This window comes from Apteryx mantelli, chromosome 2, assembly GCF_036417845.1.
Source record: "Apteryx mantelli isolate bAptMan1 chromosome 2, bAptMan1.hap1, whole genome shotgun sequence".
NCBI lineage: Eukaryota > Metazoa > Chordata > Aves > Apterygiformes > Apterygidae > Apteryx > Apteryx mantelli.
Genome location: NC_089979.1, coordinates 150,293,837 through 150,311,546, shown reverse-complemented (window position 1 = coordinate 150,311,546; position 17,710 = coordinate 150,293,837). Strand labels below are relative to the sequence as shown.

At 41.4% G+C, this 17,710-nt stretch overlaps 1 protein-coding gene across 4 annotated transcripts in view; it reads right to left on the bottom strand.

Moving 5' to 3' along the window:
- The window catches only part of KIAA1217 (KIAA1217 ortholog), a 387,375-nt gene that overhangs the window by 186,763 nt on the left and 182,902 nt on the right, over positions 1-17,710 (bottom strand). The window contains exon 1 of one of the 4 annotated variants that reach the window (XM_067291788.1): positions 994-1,113. The exons of 2 other annotated variants lie outside the window; for them this stretch is intronic. In XM_067291788.1, coding sequence (XP_067147889.1) covers positions 994-1,063 — 70 coding nt within the window. In that variant the 5' untranslated portion in view covers positions 1,064-1,113. Of the gene's footprint in view, positions 1-993; positions 1,114-17,710 lie in introns of those variants that run through there. One more of the 4 variants, XM_067291791.1, reaches the window with a different exon arrangement.

The following is a 17,710-nucleotide window of genomic DNA, read 5'->3' as shown; positions in this document are numbered from 1 at the left end:
TTCAGACATATCCTTAAAGTGAAGATTTCCCTCCCACTAAACATAAACATGTACGCATGCACATGGTGTGCACTGCCCAGTATTTTAACTTCAACAATTATTCAGAAGATTGTCAAACAGCATAAATGAATGCACAGGGGAAAAAATCTTTTCTTCCCCTAAGTTGTCTATGCAATATTTTCTGGTGTTACATACTCCTAAACTTGTGTCAGTTTTTAAAACCACATATACTCAACACCATACTATTTATTTCACAGAAACACAGTAACACAACTTTTGCTGAAGTCCCAGTGAGGAATACAATACGCATGAACTGGCAGTGTTCACAGGTGCTCTACACATACTGTAATAGATGTAGATTAGATTAAGTATTTGTCATGCTACCTGAATTTTATGCTGCAAGTGGAGTATCCCACATAGAATTCATCAGGAAATAGTTTTCATTAGCTTTTAGACAAAATATAGTGCAGCAGTAATTGTACAAATGCACCACAGCTGACCTTACGTGAAAACCATGCCCATAATTTTTTGGCTTCATTCCAAAATAAACCCAACTGCTTTCACACAAAGTAAACTAACCTTGTGACAATCTACTGTGAATCTCTGTGTTTTAAAATACAAACTGAGAAAAACACAATCTCAAATCTACTTTTATAAAACGCAGAGGTGTTTTTCTTCAATAGGTGAAGCATGCAGAGCATTTAAAGGGAAAGTGACATTATTTCTCTCTCCTCATGGGAGCAGCACCCTCCGTATCAGGCTGCTTAGTGTACTGCAAACTGTGACATCAATATAGCATGCTCTCTGCTTTAAAGGTTAAACAGAAATCTCTCTAAAGATAAACTTATAAAGTCAGATGTTAGGGAAATCTTCAGAGCCACACACGCAAGAAAGACATGCTTTTTTTCCATGCATTCTGCCTCTAGTTATAAAAAGCAGCAATGAGGGGCATGTTTAAACGTAACTCCATCTTTGGCTGATTCTGTTACTTACCCCTCATCTGTCTGCTGTCTGCCGAATAAGCCAGGCACAGCTCAAGTTTCTGGCTTTCGTTTTCCTCCATTGTCCCTGCCTACCGCACAAGCTCCCCTCTCAAAACTTTAAAAGTGCAGCCTCGAAACCCTCAGAGCAAGCCTCTGGGAGGAGAAAGGAAGCGGGCTCCCCCAGCGCAAAGCCCCCGCTAAGCGCGCCGCGTTCCCGGGGCGCCCGGAGCCGCTCGGCAGCGGCAATGGTCCCGACTGCAATGGTGGGCAGAGCTCGCGGCGGCGGCCGGCGCGGCCGCGTCCCCGCGCACTCCTCCGCCTGGGCCCCAACAGGTGATGGGCTTTTCTGCAGGCAAGCCCCTAGCCTGCTCGCTTTCCGCTGCAGCCAGGGAGCACTATGAAAGGGAACATTTCAAACATGATTACGGGCCTGAGTCTCTGCTGGAATCCGAATCTGTAGCCTTTCAAATCTCTGTCGTGGGACTAAAGCCTTTCCACAGAATATTTTTTTAAGCTCGTAACCACCAAGCCCACAAGCATTCCTGATAAATGCTCCTCTGTCTTTTTTAGCATGGAGTTTAAAAGTAATTCATTATGTAAGCGCTTTGAGGTTTTGTTTTCTGTTGAATTCTTTCAAGCTGCTCAGAGAATGAGTTAGGGAAAATCAAGATACAGGAATTCAACTTTAGTGAAGCCAATAAAAATGAATGGTAGCAATATGTAAGCAGGAACTTTGGTTAAGAGGGATTTTGAAGCCTCAGTAGCAATACATATAGAAACATTCTCTTTTAGTAGATCAGAAGCAGGAAGCCTGCACAAGAATAAAGAGATCCACTGGGCTCCAACGCAGAAAATAATGAGGCTAGGAAGCATAAGATTGGTCCCACAGATCCCATCAGATCCCCCATGCATTGATTTAGTGGAGAATACTAGACCAAAACTTAGTCTATTAAAATGATAATATAGAGTCAGATTTGGTGGAACAAACTGAGTACTGATTTACAGCATTAAGTTTATCCCCTTCTGATTTAGGTTAAGAACACTGAATTTGGTTAAGAACAAAATGTAACTGAGATACCTATAAAATCTGCAATTTCTCCTTTAAACCAACCTTTTACTGCATCACCAGATGACAGCTAATATCTTAGATGTCTTTTTAAATAGACCTAAATTAATCTGGTTTTCCAAGCTTACTTCATTGCTACTTCAACACTAGCTAAATTGGTTGAAATGACCTCTGAGCCATCCAGTCCAGACTGGCTAGGAAAATTCTCCTACATTTCTTTCTACACCTCTGTCTGGCAGAAATATCATTTAGATTATTAAATGCAGAAACGTTGCACATATTTATAAATTCAGTATAGAACCTCAAGGAGCACCACTCTTCTCATGCCCCATCCTCCCCATTCCAGATGGAAAAATCCTTTGAGTGAATTACAATTAGCAATTAATAAATGAACAAAACTATTGTTCATTAGCTCAGACATATATATTCTCTCTTTATAACCACTTACAAATGTTTATTTTGTTTTTTACCAATTAATTTTATATAGTCTAGGAACCTGGCAAAGGGCCCAGAAATTTGAACACAGAAAACAAAATACTAACATAGAAAAGATGAAAAAAAAAAAAACAGCAATGTAAACATTAGCATGGCTGTTTAAGGTCTGCAATACAGTGTTCCAAACAGAATGCCTCTATAGGAGACCTGCAATTTGCACAATGTATTTACTGTAGTGTTTTTACTGGCCTTGGGTTACTCTCTGCAGTTTCTGACTGTGGACTATTTTAGGACCAGAAGTGAAGGCCATCCATCCCCCTTAGCTGATTTTGTCTTTTATGATATTGAGGAATGTGTCTTTAACACTGAGGCTTTCCAGAGTCTGGACAATCAGATTTGCAAATTACATTCACAGCCAGCTGGAATAAAAGGAGAGCTCATGCACGAATCCTATGCACTGAGTGATCACTGAACACCACCTAATGCAAGAAATAAAAAAGAGCTCAGAAACCCCTAATGGGAAAAGCAGGCCAATGCAGTTGTCTGGAGTAGCAACCTGAAAGCTTTACCAAAAATATAAAAAACCCTCAAAACCAGAGAGTTAAGAAACTAAGGGCATTAAAACAGATCTAATCCTGAAATAATACAACATAAAGCACAAAACATACTTCCTTACAAATGCCTATAAATGAAGACACTTTTGCAATCTCATACAAAAACAAGGTTAGAGCTGGAGATCAGCAGAGTTTGTACTGAGAGTGTTAGTAAGATCAAAATGCCTTCATCCAAAGTGGGGAAAAAGCTAAAAAAACACGACTATGAGGTTATTTAACAAATGTTGTTAAGATTAAAATATCTACTCTTAGCCAGCAACATTAGTTTCTACAGCCAAGACCACGAGGCAGACACAGAGCTGGTCTCTTGGCCCACAGCAGTGCCCCACTGTCATGTCCTACTGCTCTTGGCACCCCAGCAGATGGGCCACATCCCCCTCAGGACTTCTGGAAAATCCAGTGAAGGCTCTGCCTCCACACTCCCACTTTGCATGGCACAGGGAGAGTCCAAGAGCACCAGCCAAGCACCCCACCAAAGGAGCTTGGGGCCTGGGCGGTCAAAGCTTGTCTTCCGCTTTGGTCAAAGGAGCTCTCTTCTACATGGGCACTAGGGGATGGGTTGGACCACTTCTCTCGCTTTTCATACAAAGCAAACGACCCCCATCGCTCCACTCCTTGTCACCTTGACTTTTCAGGGGTGCACAGAGATTACGACATCAGGGCTCAGGGGGCACAAGTTGCAGACAGAGCACTCGCAATGCAAAACCTCTAGCATTCTCCCCAGAAAACCCAAGCGGAAACCCTGAAACTGCTCAGGGAGGAAAAAACAAGGGTCAACTGCTTCAAGCCCACAGGATCCATAATACCTGAGGAAAAGCCAGGAGGCTGTTTGCAGGATGTGCATGCTCACTACCATTCCCTTCACTCCAGCTACCTGTCACTGCATCTACAGCAAAGTGGGGCTGCCGACTGCCACCCAAAAGGCAGGCGAAAACCAGTGCCTTGGCAGTGTCAGCATTGCCAATACCTAACTCCACCACACCGAGCACAGTCATGCCTACACATGGGGTGTTCCCTCCTTTCCCTGCTGCAGCACAGACATGTCACACGACACCAGCACGGGGGAGGAACTTGTAGAGACTGCAACTGGAAGGAAGAGACCTGGGCTGTGCGTCTTTAGCAGGCCACTCTTGCCTTAGCTTTCCTACTGGAAGATACTGCTTGCCTAAGGACATTGTGCACAGGAAGGCATCAGCCCCTTGACAGTCATCTGCCAACTACCTATCTCCCCATCTCAAAACAGCACCTCTCCAGCAGGCCTTCACTCCTCCAAAGAGCTTCCAGCAAGCAAATGTCCAGCCTGCAACAAGCATCTCCCACAGGTTCCTCGTTCCTCAGCAAATACTGCTGCAGAGGAAAGCTCTCACTAGGGACAGAAAACAGGAAGGAAGGAGGGAAAAAGCATGCTTGTGACACATCTCAGAGCAAGGACAAACACTCCCTGGCCTTTAGTCAGGATCTTGGCTGCAGATCCTGGCAAAAACTTTGGAAACGGTGGACAGAGCCCAGCACACTGCTGGCAGGCCTGCCTCACACCACGAGGGCAGCCTGGGCCTTGCGAGCTGGGGCACATCCTCACCTCCAAGCGCTCCTGGTCTCCCTGTGCTGGTGGCACTCCCCGTGCACAGCACCGCTCTCTCCAGCCGCCTCCTCCCGCGTGGAGCACCAAGACACTGGGGCCACCGCTGGTGCCCACCACAGGACACCGGCCACTGTGACACGCTGCGCCCCTGCCAGCCATGCGCCTCTGCATGAGGGATGTGCTTGCAGACAGGACTAGGCATGGCAGCAGCTGGGCCACCAGCAAGGGCCCCAAAACACACAAAGGCCAGCCCAGGGACAGATGGCACCGGCACAAGTCTGCAGTTTGAAACTGGCTTCTGTGGCTGCAACAAGGCTGCAGAGACTGACAGTCAATGGTAGTGCTGATGCCATCAAGGGGCCTGAGCAACACAGGTCCCTGAAACGCATAGACAACCATGGAGAGAGAGAGAAAGAGACAGCTTATTCACTTGCAGATGTGGCACGTGCAAACTGGGCATCACCTCCAGAGAACTTCCACGGCTGCAGAAGTGCTCTCCAGAGCAGGATGACAGAGCACTGGCAAAATGCTGCACACTTCACTTTGATTAAAAACCAAACCAAACAAAACAGCCTGCCTGGCCTCAGATGAAATGTAATCACCTCAGCTGCTGCTCAGGACAGCATCAGTTGTGAAGGAAAGGAACAGTTGGAGCAGTACAGTCTCAAAACATATTCTCAGTTTAAGGGAAAAGTCCTCAGTTCCAACTTGGATTTATTTCATATATGTAAGGAGGCCATTCCTTAAGATGTTACCTAAGTCCATTTAAAAGAATTAATGAAACTCCTCTAGCCATTGACAAACTGGAGATAGCCAGACCTATTATACGATGAGGCTCAATTAAAGAGCTACGTAGTAGAATCACTGGGATGAATCACCAGTAACAGGTTAAATAAACTTGATTAACCAGTTCACAGCACGTAATCAGAATTTGTTTATCTGTGGGATCAACAATAACAGCAGTTCCTTTTAATTATTGTGTTCAGATCTGGGCCCATCAATATCAAAAACAGTGCATGGAGAATAATTGCTAACAGGACATGCAGTTTTAATTGTGTTTAAAATTAATGTCCCAGAGCTACTTAAACACTTCTGGTTTTAGTATGTGCATAAAAAGAACAATTAACAAATACTGACTGCACTCCATTACTAAAACTTATAATATACAACAAAGGCTGTATGGCTCTAGCAATTATTCACAACCAAAAAACTGGGAAGTTAATTATTAATAGCTAAGTCAGAAGCATCCCATAAATAAAGACCTAACTCAGTTTCCATGTGAAATCACATACTCGCTGAGAAATCTGCCAAGAATTCTCTCAATATTACTCAGCCTAACACTGTCTAGCCTCCTTTTGCCCAGAAACAAAACAAATATTGGACCTAAAGTGATGAGCTGGGAGAGTCTGTGAGAAATGAAGACCATTCAACTTGGGCAGTCCCACAGCACCCCTCCAAGCCCCTGAGGGGTCTGAGATTGCTACTGGGTGACCTGGAGGAGGGGAGCAGCCAGGCGGATGCTCCAGTGGGTTCGGAGACCTCCGCTCTGTCCCACAGAGCTGAGCTGGCCATCCGCCATAACCAGCCACCACCACTCCTGCAGCCAGCTTTGGGTGCGAAACGGGGATAGCAGCTTTTACTGACTATGGAGAAACAGAACTGAGGGTGGTTAAATCCTAATTTCCACCTCAGCCAGCCAAGAGGCGGAGGGCTGAAAGGAAACGGAGGCTGAACTGCACTCGTATCCCTGGAAGTCACGTTGCAGCTGCAGCACTGAAATTCATTTGTGCATGTTTGTGTTCAGTGGCATCTGCTCTGGCTTATAGAGCTAGCTGCAGCCCTCGGTCTTGTCTAGAAATAGATTCACTCCTAAAAGAAAAGGACTGTGTTCAGATATGTATATTATCAAAGATGATACAACATAATACCAACCGCTGGCTCATACAAGCAAAATAAAAATAATCACTGACATCTATCAATATGAATCTATCAAGCAGAAGCTGGAAAGAAAGAGGTTTTCACTGCTTTGAAATTAATTGTCTAGTAATTTGTTATTGTATATCACAGAATCACAGATTTTTAAGCGTGAAGCCTTTGTGATCATTCGGTCTCATCTGCTTAGCAAAGGACATGGGATTTCAATGAACTGGTTCCTATTTCAAGTTCAAGGATAATGGTTAAACTATTAGCGGATAAATAAAGGAAAACATCCAAATTTGACTTTAAGTTTTACAACAACAAACAATCTAATACAACCTCTGGGATTATTTATCATGAAATTACCTCTGCTGTTAAAAAATCTGTGGACAGTTTCAAGTCTATATTTATACTCCATACATTCCTGTTCAGTTAACAACTCTCATACTTACAAGAAAAAAATATCTTTTAGTGAAGGATTGAAATGATAACATTCTAGCTGAAGGAAAAAAAAAGAAAGAAAAAAAGAAAAAAAGGAAGAAAAAAAATAAAAGGAGTTGAGTTTCTCTACACATTTCCACAACACCCTTTCCACCATGTCTTGTCACAGCTACAGGTTTCAGCTCCTTTAGAGGACTTTAGAGACTGACAGTTGTGCCAAATTATATAATAAATTCTGAAGAATCACAGGAGTCACTATCAGTTTTAATCCCTAAAACAACTATTAAAAAGAGTCACAAGGAAGTTGAAAATTTGATGTTCAGACAGACGATACATTCACTTTCCTAATTCCACTTCAAACTGAGCTCTGGGGAGCAACCACAATCACCCACCATTTGAGAGCAATGAGCTCTCAATTGCTCAACGGGATGCAGTGTACCAGCCACATCCCTGCCAAGGAAGAGCCACACCATTAAGTGCCCTGTCCGTGCCTGTCCCAGAGTGATGGAGCATCCTTCATTTACTTGGAAAGACATTTTGCACAAGCTAACCAACTCTCACACCTGGACACCTACATAAAGGGGGTCATTTTGTCACGTTATGTGAAATCAATTAGGTTTTTTGTTTTACTGTGTTTTGTTCTCTCCTCCTTTCCACTCCCCCACTCTATTTCTTAAAATAAATTAAAATCTCTGAAAACAGTAAGCACTTGCTCATCCTCTAAATCAAACTGAGGAAAAGGACTGTAGTCATCATGAGTAAGTGCTAATATTCAAGTTCAAAAAAAATCTGGTGATAATTCTCTCTCATCCATAGCTTAATCTCCCTCTTTAAACCAGGACAAAACCAACAAAACTAAATCTAGATATTATGTGTACCCCACCCCTAAGGCAAAAAGGAACAGAGCTAAATGAAGATAATTGCACTATGCACGTTTCTGACTCAGGCAATGAAACACCTTATTTCAGTCTTTTCCCCCCCTTATGCTGTCATCCTGCTGTACCAAGCTAACATTGATGTTAATATATCACAGCCACAAGCAGCTGACTTTCATCTGGCATGGGGTGACTCTTCCTCACACACGCCAGCTTGGCCAGCTTGCCACACAGCAAAATTTCCATACAGTATCAGCTGTGGTAAGGAATGAGATCAGCCTGCAAACCCAGAAAGAAGAAATGTTAACATCTGTTTTTGTAAGGTACCAAACAAATAACTGTGTGAAAGAAAAATGTGCCTTAGATCTCGGAAACTTCAATAACTAGAGTTTAGTCAAATAAAAAGCAATATGTGGGTGGGTAGGAACAGTGGAGAGAATTGTTTCTGAGGGAGGTGGAAGAACAGGAGGGAAGAAGGTCACTTTTAAGTCCATCTGCTCTATATTCAAATTCTATTTTTCCCCAGTGTAAAGCATTTTGGTTTTGATAAGTTCCCTTTTGGATGAATTCACTCAAACAGAGCTCTGGTGAGAGTTTGGATTCAAAGTGGTCCAACTTTTTAGCAGTGCCAGAACAATAGACTTAACGTCTGAAACACTGACTATTGCTGGTTTCATGGATGTCTGCAGGGTCTCTTTGTAAATGTACTAGGAGGCATGCTTTAGTGATCAAAGATATTGAGAGTTAAAGGACAATTATACTTAAAAAGAATCACGAGAGATTCTTTGCTTCAGCTCTTACCAAATAAACATGAAGTATATAAGATTGTCAGGAGATTGCTTGAATTAATAGGACATACAATGTGTACTTTGATGGTCCAAAAATAATAGAATAGTTCAAATTATGTTCTAATTACTATATTAACATGCTTATCAACAGGCAATTCCAAGAAGTCTTGCAAATATCTAAAAAGTCTACTAAGAGGAATGCCTTAAATAAAATAATTAGTAAATAATATGGTTAAAAATCAACATAATGGTAGCAGTACTGCCAACCCCTATCCACACAATTCACGATGATGGTCTTTTTGAAAAGTCATGTTTTTTGGAACACTATTCTTTTTATTGGTCTTTGGGCTGTACCCAATCATATATTGACTTTTCTCCACAATGTTATTAGCAAAGATACATTTTTTTCTATCAGACTCAGTCTAAAATCATAGGAGTGGTCAGCACCATTGTGACTTAATAAAGTAAGTTAGACATTTTTAATTGTTCTTATTACAGTTTCTCTCTGACTCCTGCCACAAACGCAGTAATATTTAGAAAATGGACATAAATATCTGAAAAGAGATAAATACAAGCAGAATAAGTTATTATAACTTTGATTCCATACAGATCTGATTTTCCAGCTTGGAAAGTTATAGATTGTGGATTCTGACTTCATTTTTATCCATGCAGCCCTACCGGCTGCTGTTTGTAAAGCTTTCAGTTGTATTCCTTTGGGAACATGAAATTCTTAAGGCAGACTTAAGGGCAGAATGATATTGGAGAACTTCCTCCTACCTGTAAATACATTAATGACTTCTCCAACACTATGCACATCCACCCCCCACCCCCTGCAAGTACCACTTTGACCTTCCCAGACTACACTGATGCTATCATTAAAATAGCTGATTAGTAAGAAAGCAATCACAGCTGACGGTAGAGGTACTCCTTTTTCAGTCCTGCTCTCTCTGTTCTGCAAGGATGCACATTTATTTTAACTCATTAATTCAGATACATGAAAACCCTTTGGTATTTAGGATTTCATAGCTTAAGGGCAATAGGGACCATCTGATTATCTTGTCTAACTTCCTGTCTATCATATGCCATTATACTACAAGTGCAATCTTCATACAAAGCCCAAACATTTTAATGAGACTAACAAGACATTTCTGATCTCAGATGACCAATGCTGCATCTACACTAGTATTTTAGGTTCAAACAGGGGTGTGCTTTTGAAGCTAACCTCAACACCGGTTGGTCCTCAAAACCAATAATTTTGCTCCACAGGTCTCTCATAACGGGCTCCATTGCAGACCTGGCCTAAATATGTTCAGTAAAAGGAGAGCAAGAGAGACTGTTGTGGCCTCAGTTCCTGAGCCCCTGGATGGTGACATGAGATCATACCCAGATATCCAGATGATCAGCATAAGCAAGTGAAATGTATCAAGCTCCCTACTGACTTGACCTTGAAGAAAATTCTTTTCTTTGCCTTAAATTTCCCAGATCAGATCTCCACGTAGGCAAAGGACCAAATCTCTCCTAATCTCCAAGTCCTGTCCTACACATCCAGTCTCTGTCTGCAGCACTGCCAGTCCCGTATGCATGAAAAAAAATAGAAGGGAAAAAGCAAAGCAACTCAAAACATATCTAGCCAATTGTACAAGGGGAGGAAATCCTCCTGAACCCTGCACATTACCAGCTGAAAGTGCAAAGCGTGACAGTTGATGGTAAGCACTGTCTTTAAAACAGAGCTGCAAGTGTTAGAGGCATGCTATCTGAGGGATTACAGAGTTTAGGCCCGTGAAAGAAACTGATGAAGATGATGATTCAGACACACCACTTCCAACAGCAGAAGGGTCTGCCATGACATTCTACCCTGAAGCAACCACCTCAAGAAATACAGACTTTCTTGCAGCAGGTAGAACATGTATCTTTTCAAATATACTAATTCTCATTTTATAGACTATGTTATATTTAATCGACTGATGTTTAATTACCCTCACTAGTAAGAAATTGCTTCCTATTTCATCGGGTTAAATTTGACTAACTTCAGTTTCCAGCAACTGGATGTACTCCCCATTTTTTCAGCAAGACCAACTAGTTCTGTAGATCTGCATTCGATGAGGAGGTTTCACAGCCTCCTCCTCAAACTGTATCAGCTCATTTCCTAAAGAGTTGCATTATCTTAGTTAGCCTTGGTTTTAATCTTGGAAAACAAGTGCTTCTCCTCTCTTAACTTTCTTTTAGTATTCCCACCTCCTCCCCGACATACCTGAAGTACAGATGGCAGGGTTACCAGAGCCCATTCTTTTGAATTTAATATACTAACAGTAGTAAATGAGTACATGACCTAAATTTACCTCTGAAAATACTGGCATGTAACCGGCGCAGCTGGAAGGCTGAGCAACACTAAAGGATGTCCCCAGGGAAAGTGGTGTGGGCTGGGGCTTGCGCTTGCAGCAGCTGGGGCAGGGAGTCGCGGGGACAGAGCTCCCTCCGCCCCGAGGAGGGAAAGCGCGCAGCAAGGCAGGCGAGAGCAAACTGTTCAGGCACGTAGGGAGCCGCAGTGACAGACCGCCTGTGTCATATCCTATTTCTCCTACAAGGGAAGTCTGCTCCTTCTGTGCCGCCTGTTTGTAGAAGATGAAAAGAGAGAAAAAGTAACAATGATCCATCTCATCAGGCACCAAGGAGCGCACAGAACTGCCTGGGGTGAAGGCAAGAATAAGCAACATCAGCACAGGAAGGTGCCATACAAGGTTTAAGCTTATTCAGAGGTACAGCCTCTGTCTCTCTCATGAATAAATACATATCCCAAGACATAATTTAATTCCTACCTTTTCTAACACTTCTTACAAAAACACCTCAAACAAATCAATGACTCACAGCAGAGGTCTCCACTGACAACATAAAACGACATTACAGTAGTTACCCCCTTTACAAACAGGCAGTCTGCACTGAGATATACAAATATCTCTTAAAGTACAGCACATGCTTTTACATGCAGCATAGCTGAGGATAGAAAACAGGCAGTAAGTGGTAAACAACTACAGATTTTCTTCACTCCAAAGGAACTGGTTATTAAACACTAATTGGTAACAGAGACAGCACTGACTACATATGCATGTATCCATGTATCCAATACTCAGTATCCAATACTGATAGTTCATCATATCTGTAAAAATACAAGCCAGCTTTGTGAATTACTTCATTTTATTTATGATTCTCATATGATAGCCTTAATCTTTCATAATTAATGTAACATGCTTAAAAGATCAATTAGCACTTTTTTTTTTTCTTTTTTACTGTTTTGCTTTGCAACTGCCATTAAAAGATAATACCTCAAGACTGTAGCAAGAATGATATTTAAATTCTTCCACCAGCTGGAGAAAGTTCTGGGCAAAGTGCTGGAAGGAAAGAAATACCAAAATCTCTTACTATACATGTTCCCATTTCAGTTCTACCAGTTCCTATAAACCCTCTCTCACAGCAAAGAAAGCAACATAAGAATGCTCTTGGAAGAGGACTTTCCGTAGGCAAAGGATGAATTAGTTTGCAAACCATTAGTAGTATTAATTCAATGCTTCTGGTCTGCTTTTTTTGTGAGGAGTCTTGCTGTAAGAGCTCAAATCTAGCATAGCAGGATTCTGTATTTAGATTCTATATGTAGCTGAGAAGGAAAAAAAAATACTGAACGGCTATCCAGAGAAGCAAGTGTCTTCCCATTTTTTAATGTCATCTGTCTCTGGAAGAGCATTATGCAACTCTTAGTCTGAGGCTATGGGAGTAAACGTGACTGCAGAAGATGGTCTGCAATATGGAAACTAGGGCAGAGAGGTTTATAGGTCTGGCATCACTTGAAAAACCTGAACCAAATCAGAATAGTTTTCTAAAGAAGTGCCTAAACTCACCCATAAGATACAGACTGAATACCAGAATTGGAGGGAAAAATGCTACATGCAGTATTTACCAATCACTTTCTTTTCCCAAACATCAAACAAGATAATTTGTTTGTTTTCCCTACTCTGCAAAAAATACTGGGTGGTCTTCTCATTTCAAGATTTTGAGAAACTCTTAAAAGAGGACAAGGCCATAACAGGCCTCTTGGGCAGCATGGGGTCCTTTTTCAACACTGTTTTACACTATACTTGGTTTTAGTCACAGACATTAAGACTGTGACGGTGCTTTGCAAATCATCACTAAATACCTTTTCTTCATAGCTCCATGAAAGTCTCAGGAGTGTTTCCAAGACATGAATAAAGCCTTGGTTGTTGAAAGGTAGCATGTTTTCAGTTCCTCAGCTGTCTTCATCAGCATGGGACTGCCATGCAGCAGGGATTCTTTATTTAGTTAAAAATGAATCTCTCCTTAATCTTGCAGAAGTTGTCACCATCATAAGAATAGCAGTTTCATTTGTTACATGGTAAGCAACTCTGAATTCTGAGACTATTAATTCACTCAGGGAGTGACCTTGCAATAAAACAAAATCATAAAAACTCAACTACTTACAGGGTGCTTAAAGAGTCTTTCATTCACAATTTTTTAAACATGTAATACATTGATACACATTCCGAGTTAAAAAAAAAATTAAAAATCTTTCTATCTTCCGCCCTGTCTTAAATAATGTACTTCTGATAATGCCTATGCTCAAAGCCATGCCATTTTAAAGTTTGACTTGTTTGCCTATTAAAAACCTAAGTCATGGGGTGTGCAGCACTGCAATTCAGCTTCCTTTTCTATTAAAAGGAAGCTAGAAGAAAAGTGGGGCAGGCACCAGGCAGAAAAGCTTTCTGAAAGCTGCAGCTGCAGCCAACAGCTGAAATTTAAAATCAGTCATTATTTTCTCTTCTAGTCTTGTGGGCTCTGCCATGGTTCTCAATATGCCACAAATTTACCCAAAGGCACTATCTCTTATAATTTTTTTTTTGTTGAAGGAGCTAAAACAAGAACAATAAACACTTCGCTCCAACTGCAGAAAGTGGTTTATGTCACTCCCCAGTAGGACTCTTGACATGTTGCACAGTGCTTTACTAGCAAAACCCAAGCGTGGTTCTGTCCTAGAGAGAACCTGAAGCACAAAATTATATGGGTCCAGGAAAGCAGAAACAGAACTCCTGTATCCCCATTTCCCAACCCAGCCAGCAAACAGACAAGTGGTATCCAGCACATACAGTTTGCTTGGATTTCCGCAGGGCATGTAACAAGGTCCCTCGCTAAAGAAACAAAGCTACCACGGGATAAGGGAAGAGATCCTCCCACGGATAAATAACTGAATAAAGGTAAGATAGACAGAGCAGGAATAAATGGCAATTTTCACTGGGGAGGGAGATCACTAAAGGAATCACAGAGGAATTTGCACAGGTCCAGGAAGCTCTCGACATGAGTGATCTGGAAAAGAGGGTATAAAGTGAGGTGATAAAGCCTGCTGAGAATATTACATTATTCAGTGAAGTAAAGACAAGGGCTGATTACGATGACCAGACTTTATAAGATTCACTGACTAGGAAGTAAGATGACAGATGAAATCCAGTGTAGCTAAATGTAAAGGTGATGCACATTGACTTTGAACAGAGTATTACCACTCAGAAAAGAGAGTTTGGGGTTATAACCATTTTATGAAAATTTCAGCTCAGTATTCATTAGTGATTAAAAAAACAAACAGATGTTAGAAATTGTTAGGAAAAGGATAGTTAACAAGTCAGAAAATATCATTATGCTACTGCACAAATCCATAGCCTACCCACATTTTGCATATTGCATGCAGTTTTAATCCACTCCAGGTCAAAAAAGATATAGCAAAAATAGAAACGTTAAGAACAAGGCAGTATGGATGATCAAAGCTATGGAACAGTTTTTGTACAAGGAACAACTAAATAAGGTAGGACTCTCTGTCCTGAAAACAGATGACTCAAACATATGTTTGAGGTCTATAAACACAACTGACGTGGAGAGAGTGAATAGCGAAAGACTGTTCATTGTCTCTTTCAATACGAGATCTAGGGGCATCAAATGAAACAAATATTTCAAAAATACACAGAAGTGAATATTAATTTCACAGAGCACTGTGGAAGTACTGATAAGCTGTGGAACTTCTTGCTAGAGGAGACTGCAGTCACTGAGTTTATGATAGTTTAAAAAAATAAAAGACTTGACAAATTAATGGAAAAAAATCCATTGAGGACTGTTAAAAAAAAAAGGACACCATCTTTGGTTTCTTTCAAGTAATCTCTTAATCATATACTGCTGGAAGCTGGGAGAATATTTCAGAAGTATCACTATGACTCTCCCTGTTCCTATATTCTCCTTAGGTAACATCACCATCTGAGGCAGGCTGCCAGGCCAGACCTCTTGTCCAACCTGCTACGGCTGTTCTTACTGTCTCTGAGGCACAAGAAGCCCTAACACTGACACTAACACTTCTGCATACTTATTAAACATAAAGAAAAAGAAGCATGTACATTACAACAAATAACAACCTCAAATCTAATCAAAACGCTCTGCTGTATAGTGAGACTTGGATATAAATTTCCTCCCGGAGAAAGGATATGGGAGAGAGCATACCATAAATTAAGTCATATCATCTCATGTGCTGTAGAAAGGCACTAAATATTTGTCTGCACAGTGAGGGAACTGGAAGCTAGAGAATGAATTTACTGAGCTTCAGCTATGCCGCAGTGGTGCTGGACAACACAGTCCAAATCTTACAGGGCACCAGCATCTGAAGCTCTCAATCCTCCGAAATGTCAGTATGCTACTAGACCTTTTGACCAAGTGATCAACGCATCTCTGAGGGGCTGAGAGCATCTTTTCTCCCTCATTAATCCCCACTACCAAGAGACCACTTTAAGTGCCATGATACAGGCTGATGCACAGGGTGGCCCCAAAACTCCCTCGTCCTTCCCATCTTTGTGGGACCCAGTGTAAGGGCAGGCAAGGCTGTACAGACCGGTACTGCACTACATAGCATTGGCACCTGGTAACAGTGGGATCATTTGGCAATTTACTCATTTAGAAACATGAGATCTGAATATTTGTCCACACTGTTGCACACAACCTCTCCACGAAGACCCTTTGGGAAGATCGAGGCCCCCTGAGCTCTTTAGGACCTCGCACTGCACACACAGGGATGTGCTGGGGAGCAGCTGTGTATTGTGCATTTGTGCACTGACTTCCCCAAAGTAGACAGATCCCTCAGATTCTGCAATGATTTACTTGATTTAATTAGTATATGAGTCTGCATTAACACCAAGGGCGGGGGGGGGGAGGGGGAGGAGGAATTATCTCATCCATTCATTATTCATGCTGCTTTTTCAAAGCTGTTTAAACTGTTTTTTATGCTTCTTGCTGCACTGTGAGACGCAATGAAGGCATCAGATGTTTTGTCCCAGTAGATCTTTGGAAATTAATTTGCTGTTACTATTTCCTTAGCTTATCAAGATGTCTAATCCACTCTCTGCCTTCCCTTTCCAAGAAAACAAAACTTTTTTTTTGTGAGTCAGTAGATTTTTCAAGGGCAAAGAATAATGCACCTTTTATTAAGCAGCTATGCATAGTAAGACACTTTACTAGCAATTTCTCAAGGAATGTTATGACTGGCTGACTTGAAAGTGGCCTAGCCAGAATCTCATTAGATTTTCAAGTACTTTTAAAAGCAGCTCTTACTGAAGGATCAAACTTGCAGGAAAGCAATGGCAGTTTCATACCTGAGATTATGTACTTCTGTGTTAACTGCAAGAGTCTATCAGACTGGTATGGAGCATCATGTGCCTGGAACTACAGCAATAACAGCACCTTCAAAGAGGGCAATACTGGGATACGTTGGAAAAGACTCTTTACAAGCATTTTATTTGTATGATTAAAACTGTTTTCCAGAATTATGCACATATGAAATTACATGCAGTGAAGTAGCTCAGTAACTCTTGACCCAGAAAAACTGAACAAGTGATTACGAAAAGCCTGAAAGCTTCTTGGGTGTGGAGCGCACAGTCCACAACACCTTTCATAAGCAATCGGTTATTGTTTATATTGCATACTGCTGTTTGGTCAGAGCAACCAAATCTGTACTCTGCTGGAGATCAGTGCCCCTGAACACAGACCTGCAAAGGTGGTCACAGACTGGTAGAAGCACCAGTTGTCCTCAAGCTGGTTTACCACCATCTGCAATATTGACAGTGCAAATTAGAGAAAATCAGATATTAATTTCCCAGCTAATGGGACTGCCTAATAATCCTGGCGTTTCCTTCTTCTGAAGGCAAGGTAACATGTCTCACCTCACCTATCCTTAGCTGTCAACAATACAGGCAGGTAACTACTCTAAGCAATTCACCTAATAAACCACAGGGGAACAACAGGAACTTCCAAAAGATTATTCATTGCACTCATTCTAGACACCTATTTTAGGATAGGATGAATTACTCTCTTGAGGTGTCTCTCCACAGCTGTAAAGCACATACATCAGACTAAATACCCAACTTGTATATGGCTAACACCAGAGGAGATGAATGTCGCACACAAACAGAGCAGACCACTGACTGTTCAGCAGGGAGCTAACCACTGGAGAGAGTGGGTGTGTCTTGAAAACAGGTGGCCTTTTCAATGGTATCAATCTTGCTTAATAACTCTGAGTGATATAATAAAATTCCATTTTTATTTGGAAAAACACATACTGTCAACACACGGAAAAAGTCTCCCAATACTCTTAGTAACATTTCCACAACATTTTAGACAGTGGATGATTCCTGGGTGGACTGTTTTCCTCAGGAGCCAAGCATACATTTAATCCTGAGATTTAGGCTCATGCTTCCAATTCTCAGTACAAAGACTTTCCTATTTCTATTTCTGCCCAACAATTTTTGTCATATTGTTTTGCTACCAGCAGACTAGAAAATTAGATTTTTAAATAATTATTCTCTCTCAAAACAAAACAATCCAACCCAGTGCATATTCTAAGGATACTCTCACCATCATAAAATGCAGACTTTACAAGGCTGAGGACTGTCTGTCTTTCCTTTACACTACATTTCTGTTTGC